At 51.1% G+C, this 24,732-nt stretch overlaps 2 protein-coding genes across 2 annotated transcripts; one reads left to right on the plus strand and one right to left on the minus strand.

Moving 5' to 3' along the window:
- The first annotated feature begins 6,850 nt into the window (after positions 1 to 6,850).
- On the plus strand, positions 6,851 to 7,265 carry IQCF6 (IQ motif containing F6). Its single transcript, XM_004676107.2, has one exon. The coding sequence runs from the start codon at positions 6,969 to 6,971 to the stop codon at positions 7,224 to 7,226; it is 258 nt and encodes an 85-aa protein (XP_004676164.1). The 5' UTR covers positions 6,851 to 6,968; the 3' UTR covers positions 7,227 to 7,265.
- Positions 7,266 to 14,055: 6,790 nt separating this feature from the next.
- GRM2 (glutamate receptor, metabotropic 2) lies at positions 14,056 to 24,732 on the minus strand. The gene is made up of 6 exons (XM_004676108.2): positions 24,642 to 24,732; positions 22,409 to 22,989; positions 19,350 to 20,187; positions 16,781 to 17,856; positions 14,724 to 14,901; positions 14,056 to 14,533 (listed from the first exon to the last, which is right to left on the minus strand). Exons 2-6 carry the CDS (start codon positions 22,856 to 22,858, stop codon positions 14,460 to 14,462), a joined length of 2,616 nt encoding a protein of 871 aa, XP_004676165.1. The 5' UTR covers positions 22,859 to 22,989; positions 24,642 to 24,732; the 3' UTR covers positions 14,056 to 14,459.

Genomic DNA, 24,732 nt, shown 5'->3' on the forward strand with positions numbered 1-24,732 from the left:
TTTTTTTTAACCATGGTGGAGTTTCTTGCACAGTAATCACTGCTGGTTAGTATTGCAGTGATCTGAGTCCATATATATGAATGGTCTCTCCTTTGTCTACCCTTTAATAACATTTGGATGAGTTTATAATTCTGTGCTCAAAAAGTTATTTCTTCGGAAAGCTGGGGATCTATCTCTACTTCTTCCTTGCTGCTGAGTTAAATAATGCCCCTGGTAAGTAAAATCCTCAGCAGGGTTTATTTCCTCTGTAAATGTTGAAATATTTATCCTGCTAGCTGAGATTGCCCCACAACATGTTTTAGGTTTCAGATCATCTGTTTTCAATCATCTCAGTGCAGGCAACAGGCAACCCACTGTCTCCAACTGTGGTTCTTTCTAAAGCATCACTTTAAAAACGCGTCAGTGATTGGAAATTCTCCCCTCTGTTGCTTGCTTCCGTTCTCCGATGGTCCTTTCTCAGGAGCACACATCTGGCCAGTGCTAGAACTTCTGGGCCTTCCGGTTCCCTGCCCTTTTGTGCTGCATTTTGAGAGAATTTCTCAAGGTCAAGGTTTTGTCTAGTCTGCTCTTAATTTCATCCACTGGATTTCAATCAAGACAATATATTGCCCTTCTCTAATTTCTAGATGTGACTTTTAAAAATAATGGTTTTTTTCTTCAGCATGGCAAGTGGTCTCCCTTCAAGAATATTACATTTATATGGAATATAGAGGAATAAAATGAAGAGTCAGACAACCAAGCTAATAACAATCCTAGAAGTCTGACTGTAGAACTGAGGCCACCAGAGAGGGAAGAAGGCGTAGAGCAGGGTGTGGAGGGGCCCCACGGACGGGAGGAAGGACTTGGGGTAGCTTGGTGTGGGGATGTGGTGGGGTAACACACGTCAGAAGGGGCGTCATCCTACACCTCTGAATCATATACAGTGTTGTAAACCCATGTTACCCCAATAATAAAAAAATGATAACGATATTAACTATTTGTTTAAATTGACTTCTTAACTCTTTCCCTTGCTGTTGTGTTTCTGCTTGTTGAGTTGAGCGATGTTTTTTCATCCTGCTGGTATCCCCCAAAGCTTGCTGGTTCTTGCTGGGGTGCTCATCTTTGTTTCAAGATTTCCCTTGAGCCTTCTAACGGGTGCACAGGCTGGAGGGGAGCTATGGGCTTCAGTGGGTAGAACGCGGGTGTCACGTGACGCTAGGCCCTGCCACACCTCCCCAGGTCACACCTCCCCAGGTCAGCGTCTCTCCTCCCTGGAGACCGGCCCTGTCTTGCAGACGGCAGGGCTCAGCTGGAAAGGTGGCTGCTCCCCCTGCCGGTCTGCCTGGCCCCCAGCAGCCTTCCGGCCCAGCACCTCCGCTCCGACTGTCTGCTTGGCCACTGGCTGCTTTTGTAGAAGGACATATTTTAGAGTTTTAGTTTATTTTCTTTCAATCTTCTCATAGTTTTCTCTGTCCTTTAAATATCCACATGATTTCTATTCACTGAAGTCCCCTTTTTGAATTTTTAGGTCATATTAGAGGTTTTAAAATGAGATCTATTCCTTTTCTTTTATTCCTATGAACTCCCAGTGGGAGAAAACCAGAGCCTGTACTTAAATATTTTAATTCACTTTCTGATGGACATTCTCTGAGCTCCCTTTATGGTTATGTTTCCTTGGGGCATGGGGTGAAAGCATTGAAACAGATTTCATCTACTGATTGTGAATTTCCTCAGCAGATGGTATGTCGCTACTTTTTAAAATAAAGAAAAGCGATCATGTCATTCCTTCTTGTTCTCCCATCTGTTTTGTCCCCTTATTTTCTCAATAATTCAGCCTGAAAATCGCCAGGCTAGGCAGTGCAATGCAGGTGCACTTGGAGAAAGAGGGCCACTGTGGGGCAGCGGGGTGTGGATCCCCCAGGGGTAAGGACGGAGTCAGCATCATCGGGCTGCCCAGCGTGGAACCCAAGCAAGGGAAGACATCGTGTGTACTCCACAGTCACACCAGCCATGGGCATCCTGCCTGTGCAAGGAGGAGGCTGCCCTAGGATGCTGAAACTTGAGTGTGAGCAGGACAACCACAAAGGGAGACCTGACATTCGTGTCCCCCAGATTTGGTGGGGAATGACCACGGATCCGTGGACCAGTGAGGGAGCCATGAGGAGTGTGTGCACACAAGGCCTGATGGGAACAGACTGTTGGAGCCTGCGTAGGAGAAGAAAGGGGTTAATGGAGGCGGTTCCCCAGCATGGTGATGCCAGGTCATGAAAGGGAAGATTGATCAGAAAAGAAAAAAATGTTAAGGATCGTTGGAGCCAGGGCAAGTCAGCAGAGTGGCAGAGAAGGAGATACCAACCTGCATCTGGGCACAGAAAATAGCTAGTGAACATAGCCCCGGGAGCTCAAGAGTCCAATTAAGAATCTATAGCAATATAGTGAAACAAAATGTAGGGTTTATTTTGCAGAGTGCATCCCCAGGGAGGTGGCTTACATGAGACATCTGGAGACAGCAAAGAGAGGCAGGGGTGGCAGGATCAGCATGTGCCAGGTGCCGTCACTGCCCCCAGGGCCTGCTCTGCAGAAGTCCCTCTCTGCCTATGCTACTGAAGCCCTCAGCAACCACTGTGGTTCCCAGCAGCTGCTCCTAAGTGCACAGCAGAGAATCCCACAGTGTTTATGCACACAGTCCCCAGCAGTCTGCTCCTCAGAAGACATTATCACCACTGAGGTAAATAACATCTCTGTTGGACTCCTTGAAGAGGGAGACCTGCTGTGCCTCCTGCCCACAGAGGGAGTTGCTGTTACACCACCCCAGGAATAAGTCTGCTCACACCCCAGGCACTCCACAGACACAGCTGCTCTGCACCATCACGTCAGATACAGGCATTCAGACCCCGTGTCCACACCCATGCTCCCGGCTCCAGCTCTGGCCTCGGTATAGCCCCATGCTCCTGACTGTACCCCCTGGAGGCTCTGTGCGCACCCACATGTCAGACCCTGATGTTCACTCTGTAGCCAGCAGTGCTGTCCCTGTGGCTACTTGGCAAGCACCTGCGTCTCAAAACCAGAGCCACCGCAGCTGGGGGCTATCCAGACCCTGGCCAGGTGATCAGGCCCATGTAGAGACCTTCACCAGTCTCCCCATCCAGGGGGGCTGAATATGTGATTGATTCAGATTTAGCAAGAGGTGTGTCCAGTAGCCATGCTGCACCGCAAGTGACCAGCAGGACAATGTCACTGCTCATTCCCACTCACACTAGAACGTCTAGCACAATCAGCAGTCTACAGAAAAGGAAAAAAAAAATGTCTAACAATAACAGGACGAGGCTACAGGAGTCATATCAGGTTCAGAAAGTTAACTTCGTTCTGTTGTCTCAAATAGAGATTGTCCTTTTTTGATATCAGGGGGTGCTAAGAGGTGTGTGAGTTTGCATTGCAAGATTCGTCCCTGGTCAATGAGTGTGATGGTGGCAGCCTGGGTTAAGCCGGCCAGATGCTCTGCAGAGAAGAGATGAGACAGATGTATGGTTTGCCCTCCACTCCTGTCCGTCAGGGTCTGAGGTATTTTCTTTTTTTATTAGTTAATTAATTAAATCTTTCCCCACCGTCATCCTTTATATCCTCTTGACTCTTTCTCCCTCTTTTAACCTTGGCAATTAGCATTGTCCACAAGTTTGTCATTGTTTTGATTCAGTTGCCTTATAGCATTCATGTGTGTTAAATCACCCACTGTTTATCTTACCTTCTGGCTTACTTTGCTCAGCGTCATCTACATAACTGCTCCATAATTGCAAGACTTTCACCTGCTTTTTTCACCACCAGTCTCTGATCCTTCAGCGTTGTGAGACAGTGTGGGTACTCAATAAATGAGTGTTGAATGAATGAATTAATCTCAGCTGGTTAAGTAAGCTAAGACTGGGAGCAAATCCCTCCATCCAAGGCCATCAACAAATGCCTTCCTTGGTCACAGGTTCTGGTCATAAATTCCATAAAACATTGAACTGGTCACTTTTTGTTCAAAGGTTCATTCAGTCATTCAACAATTATGGAGCCCCAATTATGTGATATACTATCACAGGCATTTGTATGACATGCCTGTGTTGCATTTCAGTGGAAGAGACAAGCCAACAAATAAAGATGCTTTCTGTGAGTGGGAACAGACGACCATTGCAACTGATGTGCACTGCATGGTTTATGGAGCAAGTGGGTAAAAGGGTTTCTCTTGCAAAAGACGTACGCTGAAATGTAAATACAAACAAGCACAAGAAACCCTGCTGATATTTTTCTCAACTATAGAGGGAGCTGCTCATGGGTCAAAATAAGATGCCATGGAAAATGCTCTTAGAAAGCAGATATTTTGAAACGTTTCCTTCTTTATGGGGTTTTCTTGCCAAAGGGAACGTGGTTCACTCATAATGACTCCTTGAGCTAGACACTTTGGAAGCAAAATTTCCTTACCTATACATCACTGATTTATCTTCCTTCTGAAAATTGTGTTTGAATCCATTTGTTAAAAATATAAAAATGCAACATCTTCTGAGTAGTCTTCAACTTACAATTAGGGAATGTGGACTTTTTTAAATTTGGGGAGTAACACTTTGGCTCCTCCCTATGTGCACAGGTCCCACTCACCTTCCACCAAACCACCTGTGCCCCACCTCACCACCCTCCTGCCCCTCCCTCCTCTATCCCCCCTGTTCCCTCTGGTAACCATCAAATTCTTTCTCTACGTCTAAGTCTCCTGCTATATTTTGCAGGATTTTTTTGGTTGTTATTTATATTCCATAGATGATTGAAACGACCCGACATTTATCTTTCACTTCCTGGCTTATTTCACTTAATAAGTTCCATTCATTTTGTCCCACCTCCATAATAATTTTCCTACATTTTTTAAAAATTTTTTTTAAGATTTATTTATTTATTCATACGAAACTGGGGTACAGGCCAGAGATGTGGAGGGTGAGAGGATTCACCAGAGACAGAGAGGGTAGCAGAACAGGCAGAGCAACGAAGTACACTGCTGAGGGGAGCAGCGGGCGGGTCAGGAGAGGTCTGCCTCGCCATGTGGATCTCCTCCAAGGCAGGCGGGATTCGAACTCATGAGGTACTGGCTTTAGCTTCTTAGTGCTGTGCTTTAACCCGCTGAGCCACCAGGGAGGGCCAATTTTCCTACATTTTTTTTTTTTAAGATTTATTTATTTATTTGTGCATACAGAACTGGGGTACAGGCCAGAGGCTCAGGGGCGGTGAGAGGCTTCACCAGAGACAGAGTGGGGAGCAGAATAGGCAGATTGACGAAGTACACTGCTGAGGGGAGCAGCGGGCGGGCCAGGAGAGGTCTGGCTCGCCATGTGGTCTCCTCCGGGGCAGGCTGCAGGCGGGAATCGAACTCATGAGGAAGTGGCTTCAGATTCTCAGTGCTGTGCTTTAACCCGCTGCGCCACCAGGGAGGGCCTTTCCTACATTTTTAACTCAGCTTTTGGTTATGTCCCCATATGATGATTTGGCAATATCATTTTTCTATAGAAACCTGCTATTAACATTTGTGATGCATAAAACAGGTGATTTCTCAAGCTGACCACACTCAGCTCACACTAGCTCTGCTGGGTGGTACCCCGTGATCAGGAGAATTCTGCTAAGTTCTAGTTAACAAAATTCACATGTGTGCACACATTCACACTCAGAGAAAAAATACGGCATGTTTTTAATTGTCCTGTTGCATTACCAAGTGTCTTCCTGACAAGACAGCCATCAACAAAGACGAAATAGCCCACGTGTGGTTTTACATGTCAAGTAGCAGGAAGAACTTTCTATAGAACATTTTGTCTTTTCAAACCTCACATCTCCTCTGCCACGTGCTTCTGGGGCCTGGCGCTGCAGGCCACGTCCCGCACAGCGGCTCTTCTGTCCCCAACATTCCACCATGACTGGTGAGGAGGCAGCAACTGTCTGTGCCCCTGGGAGCTTCCACCAGCACAATGGCTAGCAAGGCTTTACCCCCAGGGCTGACTGTGAACCACACAACTACCCCATTGAACTCAAGCTAAGTATATCCCAACTCAGCTCCCTTAGCCACGTGCCCAACGAGGCTGCAGACACGCTTCCCTGCCAGCAGAACAGTCGTCAGAGAGGGGTCCTCTCTGGTTGCAGCCAAAATAGCTTGCGTTCACCAATTCTACACAGAAAACACACTAACACATGGGCACATGACTCAGACCCACATGCACTGACACTTCAGCTTCCAGAAACCCACACTGGCTCTGAGCTTTCTTAAGTAAAAGCCTATACCTGAAGGAAGGAAAGCTGTGTGACTCTCTCTTCACTGCCAACAACAGGAACAGAAATAAGCAACCAGCAGGTGTGGAAAGAGCAAGACGTAAGCTTGCTCAGCTTCTTGGACAGCTGAGTCCAAGAAGCTGAAGGCGGGAGATAAGGCACCCCCAAAGGCGGGAATCCACAGCTAAAGTGGTTCCAGTCCACAAAGAGACATAAGTCAGAGAAAGAGACGTGGCTAAAATGTAGAGAGGCAGGACCTGACCAAGGGGACCCCTGCTGCAGGTGGGCGGAGCTGAATGATGGGGGGGTGACCAACAGTTGAGGGTGGGGCTAAAGGCGAGGGTGGCCTGACAGGCAGACAGGCCTGTAAAGACCAGGGCCATGGACACACAGATTGTAGATACAGCCCATGGAGGAGGCACCTGCCCAGCGGATGCTGAACAGTGTCTGAAGGTGAGTGGCGGGCTGGAAATAGCGTGGCTGGGAGCGGGAAAGGAGAGGGCAGGGTCACGGGGGCCAGGCCCCTTTCCTCTCGGCACCAGAGGTTGGGGCAGGAGGGACGGTGCACACTGAGCATCTCTGTGTCCCCCTTCCCTGACCAGGTCGAGAAGGCAGCCGTAAAGATTCAGTCATGGTGGCGAGGCAACACGGTGCGCCAGGAGCTACTGCATGCGGCCCTCAGGGCCTGGGTCATCCAGTGCTGGTGGAGGGCGATGCAGGCCAAGATGCTGGAGCAAAGGCGGCGCCTGGCACTGAGACTCTACACCTGCCAGGAGTGGGCAGTGGTGAAGGTGCAGGCACAGGTTCGCATGTGGCAGGCCCGCAGACGGTTTCTCCAGGCTCGGCAAGCAGCCTGCACCATCCAGGCTCACTGGCGCTGGCATGCCAGCCAAACCCGAGGTCTGATCCGGGGTCGCTACGAGGTCAGAGCCAGCCGGCTGGAGCTTGACATCGAAATCCTCATGACCTAGGGAGACTGGATCTCTCTCCCAATAAAGACATTTGCTCACTGCAGTCTTTTGAACATCAAAGGAATCAACCCCTCGCCTTCCTGCCATCCACCCGCCTACATTTTCCCTGGCCTGGTCTAAATTTATTCCAGGGAGCTTCCTGGCAGCAGAGGGGTTAAGTAAAAAATAAATAAATAAATCCATTCCAGGGCAACCTACCTTCCCTTGCTCCTAAGGTGAGCTGGACCAGTCTTGCCTCCAAGAGAGAGGCCAGGCCCCTGGTTAGGCTCTGGCATCTCCACCAGCCTGACCTCAGCTCCCTGCAAAGAGGGTAGGGTACCTGGCTTACTACTCCTGCAGCCCTTGCCCAGGCATCTCCATTCAGGGTCGGACACCGCTCTGGCTGCGGCCAGGCCTTCACAGGCTTGAGCTGGGCATGGCCCTCAGGACCAGAACAGCCCTTGGCAGGGAGCCGGAGCATAGGGCACCTCAGCTGAGCACCAGCAAGGCAACTGCTGTCCCTCTCTGTGGGGCAGCAAGCCAGAGCCAGGACCCCTGGGGAAGTCAAGGAAGGATAAACAAGCGGGGAGGGCTAGGGGTCGGAGGGAAGACCTAGCACTCACTACTGGAGGTCCCTGGTTTGGAGGCAGCCTCTGGGTCCTGCCACATCCCCAGAATGGCTATGCTGCTCTTCCCCCAAAGCCCATTCTCCCCCTCCATATTTACATTTAACATGCAAAAGGTAGAAAGAACAGAAAGCCAAAAGTCGAGTAAGGTGATTAGCCTATAGTAGAACCGAGGTCTTCTGTCTCTAAATTGTGTCTTTAGACTCCCCTGAACTCTGAAGGAAGACTTACTATTATTAAGGGAAAAATAAACAACACAAGGTCCTTCCAGAGAGGCCCTGCATGTTGCCAAAGGTAGCATGAAACTCTATCTCTGCCTGAAAAAGAGTACAAAAACCGAGCATCTGTGAATAAACAGGTGCAGAGGTTAAAGTGGCGTGCCGGACACGGATGCATATGGCCCTCAGAGCCTGGGTCACTCAGGGCTTACAGCAGTTGATTATGGAGAACCCTGGAGAAGAGAATGATTTCATAAAAATAAAATGCCCAAGGATGAACTTAGTAAGCAAAGAAAGGAATTTTACACTGAAAACTAAGACATTGATGTAAAAATTGAAAAAAATAAAAACAAATAAATGGAAAGACATTCTGTGCTCATGAATCAGAAGACTCAATATTATCAAAACGACCATCTTACCTAAAACAATATACGTATTCAACACAATCTGCATTCTTCAGAGAAACAAAACAAAGCTTCCTGACATTGGAGCCACAAAACAACCAAAACTCTAATAGCCAAAGATATCCTGAGAAAGAACAAGAATATAGATGTGTGCCCTGTTTTCAAACTGTAGTACAGCATTGCCGCAATCAAACACTTGGAATAAAAACTGGCACCCAGGTCAGTAGGATGGAACCCAGATATAAAACCACACAAGTGGAGCAACTAATTTACAACAAAGCAGGGTAGTAAGTGGAGAAAGAAACGTCTTCAATACATGGTTCTGGGAAACGGGGCAACATCTTGCGAAAGATTAGAACCAGATCACTACCTTACACCATATACTAAAATTAATGCAAAATGGATTAAGACTTGAATATAATACCTAAATCCATGACACACCTAGAAGGAAGAACAGGCAACAAGCTCTTCGACATTGACTTTAGCGACCATTTTGTGAATTTGTCTCTAACAAACAAAAGCACATATAAACAAATGGGTCTACATCAAACCTAAAAGCTTCTGCACAGTGAAAGAAATTTGTTAAAACAAAAAGGTATCCTACCAGATGGGAGAAGGTGTCTGCAAACCACAGGATTAAATCTTTTTTTTTTTTTGCAAATTAAAGATGAAAAAGATTGACCATAAAAAAGATGAAATCTTACTACTTGTGTGACAATGAAGATTGAGAGGATTATCCAAGTGAAATATATTCCAACGAGAGAGACAAATACATTTGTGGAATATAAAAGCAAATGAATAAATAAAGACAAAACAAAAATAAACCTTTTTTTTTTTCAAGGACAACAGGTTGGTGGTTATCAGAGGGGAAAGACAGGAGAAAGAATAGATGGGACGGTTTTGTTAGTGAAGGATGATGTCTGGACATTTAGTGGTAGGAATGATGTGACATGCAGAATCCCTGACGTAAGAAATTATCCACCTGAAACTTATACTGTGTTGTAATGTTACTTTCCTGTTTCAAAAAAAGATATAACCCATTAAAAGTGTACAACAATTTGAACAAATACTTCAAAAAAAAAAAGACATACAAATCACTCAAAAGTACAGGAGATGTTCAGTATAATTACTCACAATAGAAATATAAATTAAAACCACAATAAGATGCCAGTTAACTGGAGTTAAAAGAACTAACAAGTGACAAGAAAGTCTAGTATGTTGCTGTAAAATGACAATCACTTGACAAAACCACTTGGCAATTTCTAATGAAGTTAAAAATAACTCCATCATTGTATTCAGGCATTATTGAAGAAAACATATAGCCACAAAAGACTTGTTCAGGAGTGTTCATAGTAAATATATTTATAACAGTTTTAAAAATTGGAAGCAACCCGGGCCCTCCCTGGTGGCACAACAGGTTAAAGCACAGCACTGCAAAACTATCAAGAGCCACATCTGCGTGTGTTCGATCCCTGCACAGCCCAGGGGGAATGACCCACATGGCGTGGCAGACCTCTCCTGACCTGCCTGCTGCTCCTCTCAGCAGTGACCTTCATAGATCTGCCTGTTCTGCTCCCCACTCTGTCTCTGGTGAATCCCCTCACCACCTTGCACCGCTGGCCTGTATGCATAAGTAAATAAATCTTTAAGAAAATATCAGAAGCAATCCAAGTATGCATCAATAGGAGAATAGATAGCCAAATTATATTTGTACAATGGAACACTACTCAGCAATCAAAAGAACAAAGTTCTGATGCTCACAAGGACGTGAATGAACTACACAAGCAGATTAAGAGAAAAAAGTCAAAACAACAGAGTACAGTATGGTGTGGCTCCATTTATTTAAAGTTCTAGAACAAGCAACTAATCGCTGGTAATCAAAGTCAGATAATGATTTTTTTCTGGGTGGGGCGGTGGTCATTACTGGAAAGGGCCTTGAGTGTCTGTTCAGGAGTGATGGGAAAGTTCTACATCTAGATTTGGATGTCATTGACATGGCTTCTACATATGTCACAATTCACGGAATTGTACCTTTAAATGTTATGCATTTTATAATACATAAAAAACTCAGTAATTGTTTTAAAATCAGATAGACATCAGAGTTCTCTGCAATATTCAAAACTAGAAGACAATAGGGAAATGTCTATCAAGTTCTGAAGGAAAGAATATGAACTCCAACATACTAAAACCAGTTGAACTTGTATTCAAGTAAAAAGTCAAGTGGGCAATGATTAAAAGCCATGTTCACCTTGTGAAGAAACTCATTGAGATTTTCCTTTATGGATTGTGTGTATTATTTAATTAAAAATTATTTCACATCTATAGAATGAGTATATTAATAGAACATACCTAACGCAGCTAGGGGATTTAAGAGCCTTTGTATTTATTTACAATACATACACCCCACAATAGCAGTGGCCAGAGCACATTAATGCTCAATAAATGTTGTATGTTAACTTAATGGATAAGAACTTTAAAACTTCTTGGGGGGGATCAAAGGAAAAGAATGGAGGTATGTTTGAAAAATATCGACCAAAGGCTCATAATTCTTTTTTTTTTCAGCCCCATCCCAGAGGCTGATAATTCTAAAAGCTAATAGTTTCTTGGAGGTACTCCACTCTTTTACTTATAAATAAAGTATTAATAATAAAAGGGGAAGTAATAAGTGCAGGCAAAGGGACTTTTTATTACAATGAGTTGCATTAAAGTTTGGTAAAATTAATAAAATCCATTTTTTTGGTAATAACATCCATGGAAAGAGGGGCATTGACAAGTATAAATGAACTTAGAATATGAGGACCATGAGCCTTCACCAAACAAAAGCTAAAAGAATTTCAACCATCAAAAGTTGTAACTCAGGAAGGGAGAAACGAAACAGAAGGGAAGGTGGTGGCCTGTGACTACTGAGCAAAAATGTTAAAAAGTAAATTACAGTTACCAAGCAGAATTTGAGCAGGGTAAAACTTAACACTGTAAAACTACTAGCGAATGCTGATGTCTCAGTTTCTCCACAGGGAATCAATCAATGTGTACAATGTGGTTAATACAAAACATAGTGTTGCTGCAAGACCGGCAGATTGAGTTTTGGATTTTGTGAATCATCAGTTCACAAAGCTGTGTCAGTGTCAAGTGTACCCGTGGAGGAGGAAGCCTGAACCCCGCCCTCCGCGGCCCTCCCTAGGGTGACAGCTCACTTGCGGGCTGAGCACGGCTGTGGCTGGGACTAGCCGAGTATGGGGAGCCTCCTTATCAGTGCTTAGGGGGTGTGTGCGGTCTCCTGGAAGCGCCCAGTAGCAGGTGAGGCCACCAGGCTGGGGGCAGGACCCCGGGAAGAAGCACCCCCTTCCATTCATCTCACCGAGAGGGTGGCGGGGACCTGACTCTCCTCAGCATCCCTGAGCCTTAATTAAGGAGTGTTCATCTCTAAATGTCACTCTCCCTTTTCTGAAAAACGGAGAAAAATAGCTTTTGTGGAGAAGAAATGGATGTGAAGTTCTAGAATTAATTCAGTTTCATTTTCTTCAATTAGAAGGAAGTAAAATTAAACCGTCCCAAAAGGAAAATAGACATATGGCATGATCCCATTTTTATGAAAGTATTTCTATCTCTCCTATCTGCGAAAATGCATAGAAATGTGTCTAGGATGCTGTACCAGAAATGTTAATGATAGTTATATTTGAATGGTGAAACTTGAACGAATTCTTTTATTTTCTTTTTGTACTTTTCTGCTTAAACCGCTTATAGGAGCAATATTATTTTCACAGAGAGAATTAAAAACCCTGACTTTGGGGCCTCCCTAGTGGGGTAAAGGGGAGAAAACGCAGCACTATGGAGCAAGTGGGAGCTACTGCAGCACCAGTCTCCAGCCCCAGGCCTCTGGTCCTTCCCTGGGCACCAGCAGGAGCCTCTTGGCTGAATACCCTTTAGTTGTGAATTATATCAATTACTACCTTTCACAATGTATTGTTATTATTATTACAATTTAAGAACAATATCCCTAAGCCATTGAAGGAGGGTTTTTTTTCGGTGCATGGAGACCAGAACCCTATCTTGACCTTTCCTAGGGCTCAGAGGATGAGCAAATGTTCTCTGGAGTCAGCTTGTCAGGAAAACCCAGTAAAGGTCACACTGGAATCAGAGATTAGCAAATCTTGGCACTGGGGACAGCACCCAGGCCTAGTGTGGCCCTGTTCCAGGGATCTGGACAGAGAAGATCTGAGAGAGTTGCTAAAATTAACAAATATATAGGAGGACCAATTAAATTTGAGTGTCAGATAAACATAAAAAATGCTTAGTATAAGTATGTCCCACATGTTACATGGGATTTACTTAGAGTAAAAAATATTATACATTGTTTATTTGATACTCAAATTTAACTATTCCATATTTTATTTAGCATCCTTATAGTCTCAAATATTTGCCCGAGAGGAAGAATTATTCCTGCAAATTTTTTTTTATTTTTCCATTTTGAATTATTTAAACATTAAACCAAATCTCTATACACTCTCCAGCCTATAAATGCAAATTAACTCATTTTAAAATAACGAATGTCTCTGGCCTGCCCCAGTCCACCGCGGGGACCTTGTCCCTTTAAGAGATTGCTGGGGGTGGGGTGCCCAAAGTTTTGAGTTGGGTGCCTGTTTCCCTCTAGCCACAAGAGGGCAGTGGTTGCCTGACTGAGCTGCGTGGCAGACAGACTCTGCCCCTCGGCGCCCTCTGCTGGTGAAGCCCCGCAGAGCAAACGCAGGGTTGCCCAAAAGGACCAGAGAGCCCCAGGACACTTCTCCCACTCCTCGCCAGGCTGACAGCAAATGGCCTGCCCAACTCGCCGGCCTCTGTGCATTCTGCTTCACTGCCCCTCCTCACCAACTCTTCTGGCTTTGTGTGAGCAGTGTGAACAGGGAGTGCCCAGCTCCATGCCTCTTCTTGCTTCCTCCCACAGGGCCTGCTTGGCTTGCTCCTGCACCAACCCACAGCTCTCAAAGGCCAGGAGAGCCCACAGCTCCCGGGAGTCACAGCTGCCCCGCCTGCCCATCAGCCACACCATCCAGTCCCCCGGGACTCCAGGGCAGGACCTTGGCTAGCCGGGCAGCTCCCTCTCCACCCCACCCCCTCTAACCTCTTTGGCCCTTTCTCCCACCCCCTCCCTCTGGGCCTCAGAAAGCCTCACTTCATTTATTATCACCTGCTAGTTTTTAGACGTATCTTGCTTGGTTGAACTGTCGTGCAAGCATCCAATATTTGTTTTTGTCATTCCGACTTCCTTTACTACATGTAGTTCCCCCGAACACCTTCCATTTTGCCGTCAGTGGCATTTGCTTTTCATTTGTCCTGATGACTGAACAGAGCTCCCTCATGTGGATACCCTACATCTTCTTGGTGCAGGCCTCTGGCAGTGGCCACTTGGGTTGTTCCTAAATGGCGTAGTCACCTTCTGTCTCCCCACCAGGCAGCAGGGGCCGGGGCTCAGGCTGGGGCTCCCTGGTCCTGCACAAGGCTCAGGGAATTGTCAACAAGCAGTGGTGACGTGGAGGTTGAGGGGGTGCGTGAGAGGCGTCCCTGGGCCAGCAGCAGAATGACTTTTTTAATAAAGACCGTTTATTTACAGATAATACAAAAGAAACCACAGGACAGACTAGTGTGCAGGGGAGGGATGGCCCCACAATCACCCCCTCCCCATCCCAGAGTAACATATAAAAAAATTAAAAAGGCCCTAAAAGGAAGGAGGGGCAGGGCTGGAAGCACCTTTCTGACTGGGGGCTGGGGCCTGCAGTCCTCAACCACCCTGTTCCAGGACAGAGTGGACCCTGGCTTGTGGCCATTGCAGAGGTCCCTTGGCCACAGACCCTGACTTCTGACTCTGAAGGGTTAGAGCAGGGGGAGGGTAGCAGGGGGAGGGAGCCCGGGGTGGGCGTTATTGCAGTGATCCAGCCAGCTCCCTCCTGGCCCTGATGCGGTTCCGCACTGGGTCCGGGAGCAGCTGTGTCGAGCAGGACTGTGGGGTCCTCAAAGTGACGATGTTGTTGAGTCCACCACTTCGCGGCCGTTGCACACCGTGGGGACAAACTGGGAACCAGAGCCTGTGGAAAGGAAGTTGGGGTTGGAGCTGAGCCTGAGGGCCTCCACGGAGGCTGAGAGGGCCCCGCCTGGCTCTCTCCTGTCCTGTCTCCTCCAGATGCCATTCTGTGAGACCAGGAATCTCAGAACCCATGCTTAGGAGCTGAGGAGGGAGGGGGGCAGGTGGAGGTGCTGCTTGGGGTAGGTGCTCACCTTGGCCGGTAGAGCTGGCCCGGGTGCCAGCACTGCCGAAGCGGCTGGTGGGTGCACGGTGGGTGACCACGTTCTTCTGTGGTTGGAAGAGGATGATGTGCAGCTTGGGAGCAAAGAGACAGCCGAGCACCACAGAGCCACTGAGGCTGACCGACACGCACATGGTGGTCGTCTGCACCTGCGGTGGGTGAGGTCGAGAATGAGTCTGGCCCAGAGGACAGGGCCAGGCCTTGGGATCCCCTACCTGGACTTTGGGGTAGAGTAGGGAAGACAGGAAGCATTCAACACTGGGCCACTGCCCATTTGCCCAGCCCCAAAGGGTTTCTAGGAAGGTTGGGACTGTCCCAGCATCAGCCCCAGTAAATCTTCTTCCCAAGGAGACCAAAGTTCCAGGTGTGAGGGTGACATGCAGGGGTGCATGTGCTCGTGGGGGTGTGTGTATGGGTGTGGGCGTGTGTATTTGGAGATGCTTGGATATGGAGGCATGCATCCACCTGATTATCTGTGTGGGTGTGTGTACCTAGGAGTTGGTGAGCGTGTGCAAGCGTACGTGCGTGAGTGTGGGATTCCTATGCAGGTGGAAAGAGCAGTGTGTTTACCAGGTGTGCCAGTGCACACACGTGTGGCACATGTATGTGTGCGCGTGCGTATACACATGTGCACGCATGCATGTGTGGGCCTGGGTGTGTGTCCCAGATAAGTCCATAGCCACCTAGGATTGGCATGCAAATGCAAATAATATGCAAATGCAGGCTGAGTCAGAGCAGATTCCCTCCCCAGCCCTGGCCTCAGCCACCCAAGCAGGTGGCCCAGCAGGTGCAAGAGCAGCCAAGCCCAGCCGTGCTGGCCCCCAGCACTGCCCACCGTACCTCTGTTGTGGGGGAAAGGGCCTTTGCAGGGACTCTTGCCTCAATTTTGCTGCTCCTTTAACTGTTAAGATTATCAGTTCAGACCCTGCTTTATACTCCCAAGCTGAATGACCTTAGGCAAGGGATTAAACCTCTCAGAGTCTCCATTTCTTCATCTGTAAAATGGGGAGAGCCGCAAAGTTTACTGCAGAGTCATGAGGATTAGCCAAGATGATCCTCATCATTCAGAGCTCAGCTCCCCTGTCACCTCCTGACAGAGGCCTCCCCTGAGCCCCCAGCCGAAGCAGCCGTTGCCCTTGAGGCTGAGAACACCTATGAGACACTCTGTGCCGGCTGGAATTTTGCTTGGAGACCACCAAAGGGGTTCAGGGTTCACCAGTTTTGTTCTTACTTGACCCTGCGTCCCGAATCTCCTGTCCTCTTTGCTTTACTTTGTCTTTCCTGGCTTCATCTCTCAACCCCAGAGTTGCATAGCCCAGGATGTATACTCTCGGGCAGCCACGCAGCTCGATAGCTCTGCCTCTCCCCGTTCTGGCTTTCCAGCTGCCCCCTGCCCACCTTTCCGCCATCGTGGCCCCTTGGCCAGGTCAGAGGGGAGCGGACCCTCTGCTGCACCCCACCGCGCATCCGCTGCCACCCCGACTCCTGCCCATGAGAACCTGCCTGTCCTCCCTAGAAGCCCTGCTTGGCTCCCCGCATAGCACGCTCCCTATCCAGCAGCGCACACACTCCTCCCCTTCTGCATCTCACTGGGGCCCTTCGTCAACCTAAATGAGTCAGTAGCATTTCCTGACTTAGCTCTTTAGTCAGTCCCCTGGCCACCCACTAACTCATGACTTTCCCCAAGAGCAACAACCAGGTCTCCCCTCCGCAGCCAACCTCTCGGGGTCGGGGACAGAGCCTCTGCTCCTTTGGACATGCTTCTGCACCCCTACCTCCCCCCAGGTTAGGAGATGACATCTGAGTCCTGAAATCCCTTCTAAGCTCTGACTCCACCATTTCCCCAAACGTCCCTCAATATTTCCACAGTCCCTTGGGATCCAGTCCGAACCGGGCCAGCTCAAGCTGTGTGGCCTCTGGGTTAGCACGGGACCCGGTGGAGCCTCCAGGCTACTGTATATTAAATAAGACACCAGGAAACGGAAGGTCTGGGGTCCCGCCCCCCAATCTCTGAAGCAGGTAGCTCACCCGGTAGTCGCTGGAGGTGACGTAGAAGATGGGCAGGAAGGCCAGCCAAATGATGCAGGTGGTGTACATGGTGAAACCGATGAACTTGGCCTCGTTGAAGTTCTCCGGGCACTTGCGCGTCTTGAAGGCGTACAGCGTGCACAGGGCGATGAGGAGCACGTTGTAGGCCAGGGAGCCCAGCATGCTGGCGTCTCGGTGATTGCAGCGCAGCGTCACCACCTCCCGCCGCTCAGGGGCTGTCTCCTTGCCTGTGCCTGGCGCCTCCACCACCAGCCAGGTGGTCACGATGAGCAGCTGACCCGAGATAAGCGCCAGGCAGATGGCCACCTGCGAGGCGGGGCTGATGAACCTGGGCCTCTGGGCTCCCTCCCGGGCCCCACCAAAGATGCGCGCGATGCGATTGGTCTTGGTGAGCAGGGCTGAGTAGCAGACGGAGAAGGCGGTGCCCAAACCAAGGCGCCGTAGGGTGCACACCACGGTGGACGGCTTGGCAATGAAGACGAAGGTCATGCAGTAGCAGAGAAACACGCCACCCAGCAGGATATAGCAGAGCTCCCGGCCCGAGGCCTTGACCACTGGTGTGGCGTTGTGCTTCAAAAAAACGCCCAGCACAAAGAGGGTGGCGAGGGCACCCAGGCAGGCGATGGTGACAGGCCCCACAGCCCAGGCATCGCCCCAGTGGATGTACTCCTGGGGCAGCTCAAAGCAGCCCGTCAGGCTGGCGTTGGGCCAGTAGCCCAGGCCACAGTCAGCACAGGTGAATTCGTCCAGCCGGTACTCGTAGGGCTGGCAGGGGATGCACAGCCAGCAGCAGACCTCGCCCGGCTGCACACTCTTCACCTCGCTCTGGAGGCAGGGCTCGCTGCAGCGCGAGGCAGGCAGCGGGCCAGCGGCGGGGGAGGCCCACGGGATGAGGCTCGTGTCCAGGGTCAGGCCTTCTGCCCAGTAGCCCACCTTCTGGTAGCGATAGCGCCCACCGCCTGCCCGCAGGTAGGTGAAGATGTTGTAGCGACCAATACCGTCACCAAAGCGGTCGAAGCGGACCTCGCTGTGGGTGTCAGCGGGGCGGAAGGGAGCTGGGTGGCAGAGGGAAGGGAGAGAGGGTTGAGTCACCCCGACGTGCTCCCAAACCTCACCATAGCCCCGGAGTTTAGGCCACTCCTCATCCTTCGGCTCCTTACCCCACCACGAAGCCTGCTTTACGTACAGCCATTTTTCTAAATGGGAGACGACAACAAACGCCAATTCTAATCCCCAAGTGGAAGAGCCACCTCAAAGCCCCAGCATCTCCACAAAGTGAACACGCAGCCACCGATTCCCCAAACCCCACCGCAGGCCTAGTCTCCAACCCTAATCCCAGCGTGATCTTAACTCACAATACAGCCCTTCCCCAAACTTGATAGAGAACCTCCCCCCCCCAAGCTAAACTTGGCCTTGGATCTGTTCCTGATCTCACTCACTCTGTTGACCCAGCTCCGCTGCCTCCACCCCCACCAGGCCCTAACACTGATGTTCGTGCAAGCCGAAGCCTAACCCCAGCGGTCACCTGTTACCACTGATGTTCACCAGAATGTGCTGGGTAGCTACAAATCACTTATCTCCCTGCTGCGCCTTCCCCCCTGCCCAGACCCCGGTGAACCTCGTGTCTCCCAGGCTCAGAAAACAGGGCCCCTGTCACCCCAAGTCCCAATGAGAAATTAGGGCTCAAGCAAGCAGATGATGTGCTTCAAGCTGGTGTGAATGGTGCAGCTGGGAGGCAAAGGCAGGCCCCACGCAGGCCCTCATCTTTGTACTTACCTCCAAGGCCTCAGAATCCAAGTCACACCCCACCCTAAATCCCACCAAACCCAGGGAACTAAGTTCAGCCTGGGCATAAGGTCAACGAATCTGACCCCAGGCCCTAATCCTAACCCTAACCTTAACCAAACTCTGAGTCTCCCAAAGCCCTGAGTGCCAATCTGATTGGAATTCCTCTCTGCCTTGACCCTGGGCCAGCACTGGGTTTTGTCAGACTGGCCCCCTTTCTGCAGCCAGTCTTCCTGCAGTCCCGTGATTATCTGGAGGCATTTATTTTTCTTAAGCCTGGATGGAACTTTTATTAAAATGACTTTTGGGTTGAAGAGGCTGTGGCCACCTTGATGAAAATTCCAGATTAGGAGTAGAAACTGTCTTGGGAAAGGAGTGTCATCCTGACACTCAGCCACACTCCCCAGGACCCTCACTGCTGTTTAGAGGCCTGAGAATGCGCTCCAGGTCTCCTGGCTGCTACCCCTTGCCAGATTAAAAGGCAGGAAATGGAGGGCACGGTCCGAGCAGGAACCAAAGACCCTGAATGAGAGTTGGGGACCCGGCCAGAGGTCTGCTCTCTGGAAGGGCCTCAGGAAACAGAACCTCACTCCTGGCTCCCGCTGGGGCCTCACCACTAGCCACCCCTGTTCTGGCTCTGCTGCTGCCCCCGGGGTGAGTCCCTCATTTGCTATAAGCTGTATTTTATTAATCGAGTAACAGAACCGGGGGTCTGCTCCCCGGCCCCGCGCACGCCCCCAGGGCCGGCCGCCAGCACCATTACCATCAAACTTGACGTTGAGCACGAAGTCCTTGTAGAGGCGCCGGCCATTGACAGGCCGCATTGCGTCGCAGAGGCGGGTGGTGTTGGGGCAGAGGGCTCGGTGCATGTTGTGCAGCGCGTGGGCCATCGCGTACACGGCATTGACCACAAACATGATCTTGGACTCCTGCTCAAAGGGCACGGCCCTCAGTGAGTGAGCCGCACAGTCTCGCTGCCGGAAACTGCAGCCAAACCTCTGTTCCCAGAACTCCCGGAACCAGGGGTTCCGGCTGTTGTTCCACGGGTCCAGGCTCCGGAAGTAGGCGGCAAAGTCGCTGATGGGATAGGAGGCCAGCTCAATGGTGATGGCTCCTTCGGCAGCCCTCTCGCTGCCCGCCACCACGCTCTCCAGTGCCCCCCAGCCATCGCTGGCCACCCAGATGAAGCTGGCATTGAGGCGCTGCGAGGCGGCCAGGAGCTCACGGGCGTCCTCTGACCGTGTGAACAGCACGGCCACTCGGGCACTGGGCTTCTGCAGCAGGGCTCGCACCACCCCCTCGAAGGCGGCTCGGCTCATGGCGCGGCCCACCTTCTCTGAAGTGGCCACGCAGATGTTGCGGGCACGAGCTTCTAGCTCAAAGGCTTCAATGCCAGTCTCGCCATAGTCGCCCTCAGATGCCACAGTGGACACATAGGTCCAGTTGAAGAAGCGGAGTATCTCAGCCATGGCCTTGGCTTGGAAGAAGTCGGGGGGCACCGTGCGAGCAAAATAGTCATAGCGGGACTTGTCACTCAGCTTGGCGCTGGTAGAGGCATAGCTGATCTGCGGGATCTGAAATAACCGCAGGAGGTTGGCCACCTGGGAGGGAGAGAGAGGGCTGAGATCAGGGATCAGGGCAAATGCTAGCAACGTTAAGTGTCCCCCCACAGCTATGGGGTCTTGGGGTCGTGGGCATGAGGTCTGCCCTGAGGTTTCCCGCAGGGGACATAGCCTGGCACAGGGAGATTTCTGTCCCCGCCCAAGGGCCGGGAGAGAGAAGACCCAGGGCCAAGGCACCAGGCTCCCGAGTCACACCTGAATTCTCCTGCTGTGCCTGTCGGATGCATGGCAAGAGCAACAGAAGGGAGCCTAAAGAAAGCCCAGGTCTGGGGCGGAACAAGGCTGTCGGTCGGCTGCACGGGAGAGGGAGGCTCAGCTGGACAGCTGGGATGCTCAGAGCTCTTAGCTTCTCCTGTTTAGGGCAGGGACCCCTTCCCCAGAGTCAACCCTGATGGGATAATGGAGAAGGAAGGAAAATCATCCCCTGGGAAGGAAGACCCAGTTCTGAGGGCCATGGCTTCAGGAGCTCAAGGGTTGGTCCCTGGATGCCAGAGTCTGAAACAAGTTTTCCTTTTACCACTGCCTAGCAGCCATCCCCCACCCTTGGGCCCTGGCACCTGCCCCCAGTCAACAACCTGGTGGCATGGCGAGCACGTGAGAGCAGATGATGGCCCAGAGTCCGCGGGAGGGACTAGGTCCTGCATTTCCAACGGGGGCAGAGGTGCTCATTCCAACCTCTCCCCCGCTCCCTGTGCTCCTGAGCAAGTGAGCAACTCCCTGAGCCTCAGTTTCCCATTCCTGCCTTACAAGGTCGCTGAACAGATGAAAATGATTGTGCGTGGGAGGCCGTGCTACCTGGCATATGGGAGATGACAGGGATTTGGATAAGAGAGAAAGGGCAGGAATGAGGAAAAGTCATTCACAGGCAGGTGCAGCTTAAGGATGAAGCGCGTTTTTGACCTCGTCCAGGGCAAAGCTGGCTGACCTGCAGGGAGGACTGCAGGGCTCCAGGAGGCAGGCAGCTTGGGCGGGGGTAATGGGCTCCTGCAGATGAATACATGGGGCTCTGAAGAGAATTACAGGGAAATTTCCAGGGTAGGAAAGCACCCTGGAGGCCCCTGAACACATGATCCAGGCTGCCCACCCACCCTGCCCCCAGGCAGAGCAACAGATGTAGGTGCGGCACAGCCCCGCCTGGCCACCGCCAGGAACAGGACAGCTCCCTGCGTAGGGCGATGAGTGCTCCCGCCCAACTGGGGCCAGAAGCTGCTTCCATGATTCAGGCTTCTGCTTCATTTGATCCTGAACAGGGCCCTGGTCCCTAAAGAAAGTTGAGCCACCCTCTGCAGACCCCAACTACATGTGCCTACATCAAGGCCCTCGCAAAGTGGAGACAAGAACTTTGGTTCTCAGCCTGGTGCTGGGCACCAGGCAGGTGAGGCCCGGGCTGGGGGCAGGTCTGAGCGGGGAAAGGGTCTCCCTGGTCTGAAGCATCCAGTCACACGCAAGCATGCTGGCTGGGTTAGGACCCGCTGCTGACCCCTCTTGGGACAGCAGGAGGAAGGAGGCCCTGGTTTTCTCACCTTCCCTCATCCTCAAAGCTTGCACCCCGAGTACTCTGAGCCTACGCCACCTCCTTCCTCGGGTCCCTCCGTCCCTAGTCCTCTTCTCTGTGCTGCCCCTGGCTTCTATCTGTCCACAGATATGAACCACTGTGAGGTATGACTTGAGGCCCTTGGCTGAGAACCTAGGTTCTTGTCTCCACTTTGCAAGGGCCTTGATTTATGGCTGGCCTCTTTGCAAGTGTCAGTTTCCTCATGTATGAAATGGGGTACCAATAACAGCTGCTAATATTATATCCTTGTGCCTCACCAAGCCCCCAACCCACACTTTCATGTATCAACCTCATTAAATGTTCACCACAGCCCTAACAATGACAAATGTCATAAATTCCATTTTCTAAAGACAGCATTGAGGCGCAGAAGAGAGAAACACTACCCACAGTCACAGGGTAAATAGGTGAACCAGGACTCAACCCTGGACTCAGGAGACCTGGCTACTAAGTTTCTCAGGACTGTTGACATCAGCCGTGTGCCTGTTTCAGGAGCAGGATGAGAATCTCTAAACATCAACTCCACATGCGAAGGGCACTTTACTAGCGTTCTGTAAAAACCTCAAAGAAAGCTTCTAGTCCCTCTTCCAATTCTGGGCCCGCATCTCCACCCCCCTCCCTACCCCGACTTGGGCAGCCCCCCAGTACCTGGATGGAGACGTCGCTGTAGGAGCCGCCAATGACACCGGTGATGGCAGTGGGAGCATCACCGTGGGCAGCATAGGAACCATCGGGGCAGATGTGGCGGGAGCCATCAGCGCCGCGGCTGAGCGAGGCACGCACGAAGTCGAGTGCCTGCTCCAGGGCATGTGTGTCTTTGGAGCAGGTGTCGAGTATGTGTGCACCCAGGCGCACCCCTGGCAGCAGGCTCGGGTCGCGGTTGATGCGGTCCAGCGCAAAAAGCATGGCTTCTAGGCGCTGGATGCCGCGGTGCTCATTGACAGGACCACACTCCTCTGCTGGGCCCCCCTTCTGGTGTACTGGGAACAGCCCACCCAACACCAGGTCCCCCTCCAGGGTCAGCACCTTCTTGGCTGGGCCCTCAGCCACAGCACCCCACAGCAGCAGCAGTGCGAGGAGCCCAAGCAGTGATCCCATGGCCCCAAAGGGGATATGGGTCCAGCCGACCTGGGCCTCTAGGGGATGAGGGTAGAAGCAGCAATGACAAAAGGAGGAAACAGGAACCAGGAAAATACAGATAGGAAGAGAGATGAGAAGGGGCCAAGTTCCTGCAGAGAAAGAGACAGACAAACAGGTAGGGAAAAAAAGAAGTGGAGTCTGAGAATGACTTTCCTACAACTCTGCCCGCCCTAAGCCCATTCTCCAGGGACCCGGCAGCCAGGGAAAGGGGGTGCCACTCATCAGACTGAGATGCTCCTAGATACCCTTACTCTGTCTTTGAACCCTACCCTGACCTGGGTCTGAAGATGGGCTCTGTAAGGGCTCTGTACCCATTCCAAATTCAGCAGAAAGGGAGGGAAGCAGAGGGGAAAGGATCAGACAAGACAGGAGACCGCAGTCAACACTGAGCATAGAGTGTACAAGACCCTCCACAAATCTCCCACCGCCAACACCTTTACCACAGAGACCAGGTCACTTGCAAATTTAGGGGTGGGTGGCATTGCCCATCCCGACCTCTGGATTTCCAGAGAGGAGCCATTACTTGCTGAGAATCCACAGGGCGGAGGGAAGGAAAAGTCCCTGAAGGGTAGTCTCAACCCTGGGGAGACTGGAGCTCAGGTGAGCACCTAAGGGTCCTAGCCTTTGGTTCGTAGAAAGCCATCCTCAGAATCCCTTGACTGAGGAAGTAACAGAGACTCTAGGTCCTGGGCTTAGATAGCAAGGAGGACAGACTGGCCCTGGTGAGGGACACTAGAGTGGCCACAGGTCCTGATTCACCAGCGAAAGCAGATGAGTGTATGAGTATGTCAGGGGTAGGGGCAGTTCATCTGTCGAAATCCTAAAGCAGTGCTCAAGAAGAGACTTCGGACAGCTTAGCTCTGTGTAAAACAGGTCTGAGACTTTCTGCCTCTGTCTTCTCTTCAGCCCAGAAACAAGCAGAGAAAGCCACCATCTCCAATCTCCTCATCCTCAGTCTCAGCACCCCATCACCCTCTCCCTGGCTCTGAGACCCCCCCTTCCCTTTTCTGCTCTGCACCCCATCATCTGTGCTCCAGCTGTCCTCCCAGACACCCACCCCACACAGGCTCTCAGTCACGGAGGCAGGGGGAGGCTAGGTACAGGAAACTGAGGTCGAAAAGGGCAATAACTAGTCCAAGGATCCTGTGTCCTGACCACAGAGACTGACTGTTCACTTTGCCTCCTCAGTTCCCTAGGATTAATCTGCTGGTGCCAGGGCAAAGGGGCTGAGATCCTGTGGGTACCCCAAAAGAAGCAGCCCAACCATGAGAGAGAGGCAAGCATGAAGACGGACACAGATGGGGACTGGCATCCAGGTGGGGGCTGAGGCCCAAATCTGTCAAGACCAGGAGCTTTCCATAAGGGGCTGTGAGGCCCAAAGCTGCTTCTGGGGCAGAAGCTTAAAGGCAGGCAGCCCGGGGGGTCTTGGGTTCCAAAACCTGGAAAGGGAGTGATAGAGTGTGAGAGGCTGAGACAAAGAGGCACAGACAGACAGATGAAAGGACAGAGGGGCAAGAGAAAAGAAGGAGTGTGATGCAGGTTGTGTGTTGTCTGGGGGCTGTGGGGCGGAGAAGGTGGATGCGTGGGGGCTCTCTTCCCGCTTCCCAGAGCTACTAGAGCGTTGTGTGGGCTCTCCGGCCAGGGTGCCCCCAGAACTCCAGGGCCTGCAGGACTTCGGGAAAGGGGGAGAATCAAGATTGATAAGGTCGGCGGCAGCCGCTGCACCACCGGCTTACCCTACCTGGCGCGCCCGGCTCTGGCGCGGAGAGAAATGGAGAGGAGCTGGGCACCGGGTTCCAGCTCCCGTTTGCTCGCTCGCTTGCTCTGAGGCT

The sequence above is a fragment of the Condylura cristata genome, unplaced genomic scaffold (assembly GCF_000260355.1).
Source record: "Condylura cristata isolate star-nosed mole 26May11 unplaced genomic scaffold, ConCri1.0 scaffold00004, whole genome shotgun sequence".
NCBI classification, from domain to species: Eukaryota; Metazoa; Chordata; class Mammalia; order Eulipotyphla; family Talpidae; genus Condylura; species Condylura cristata.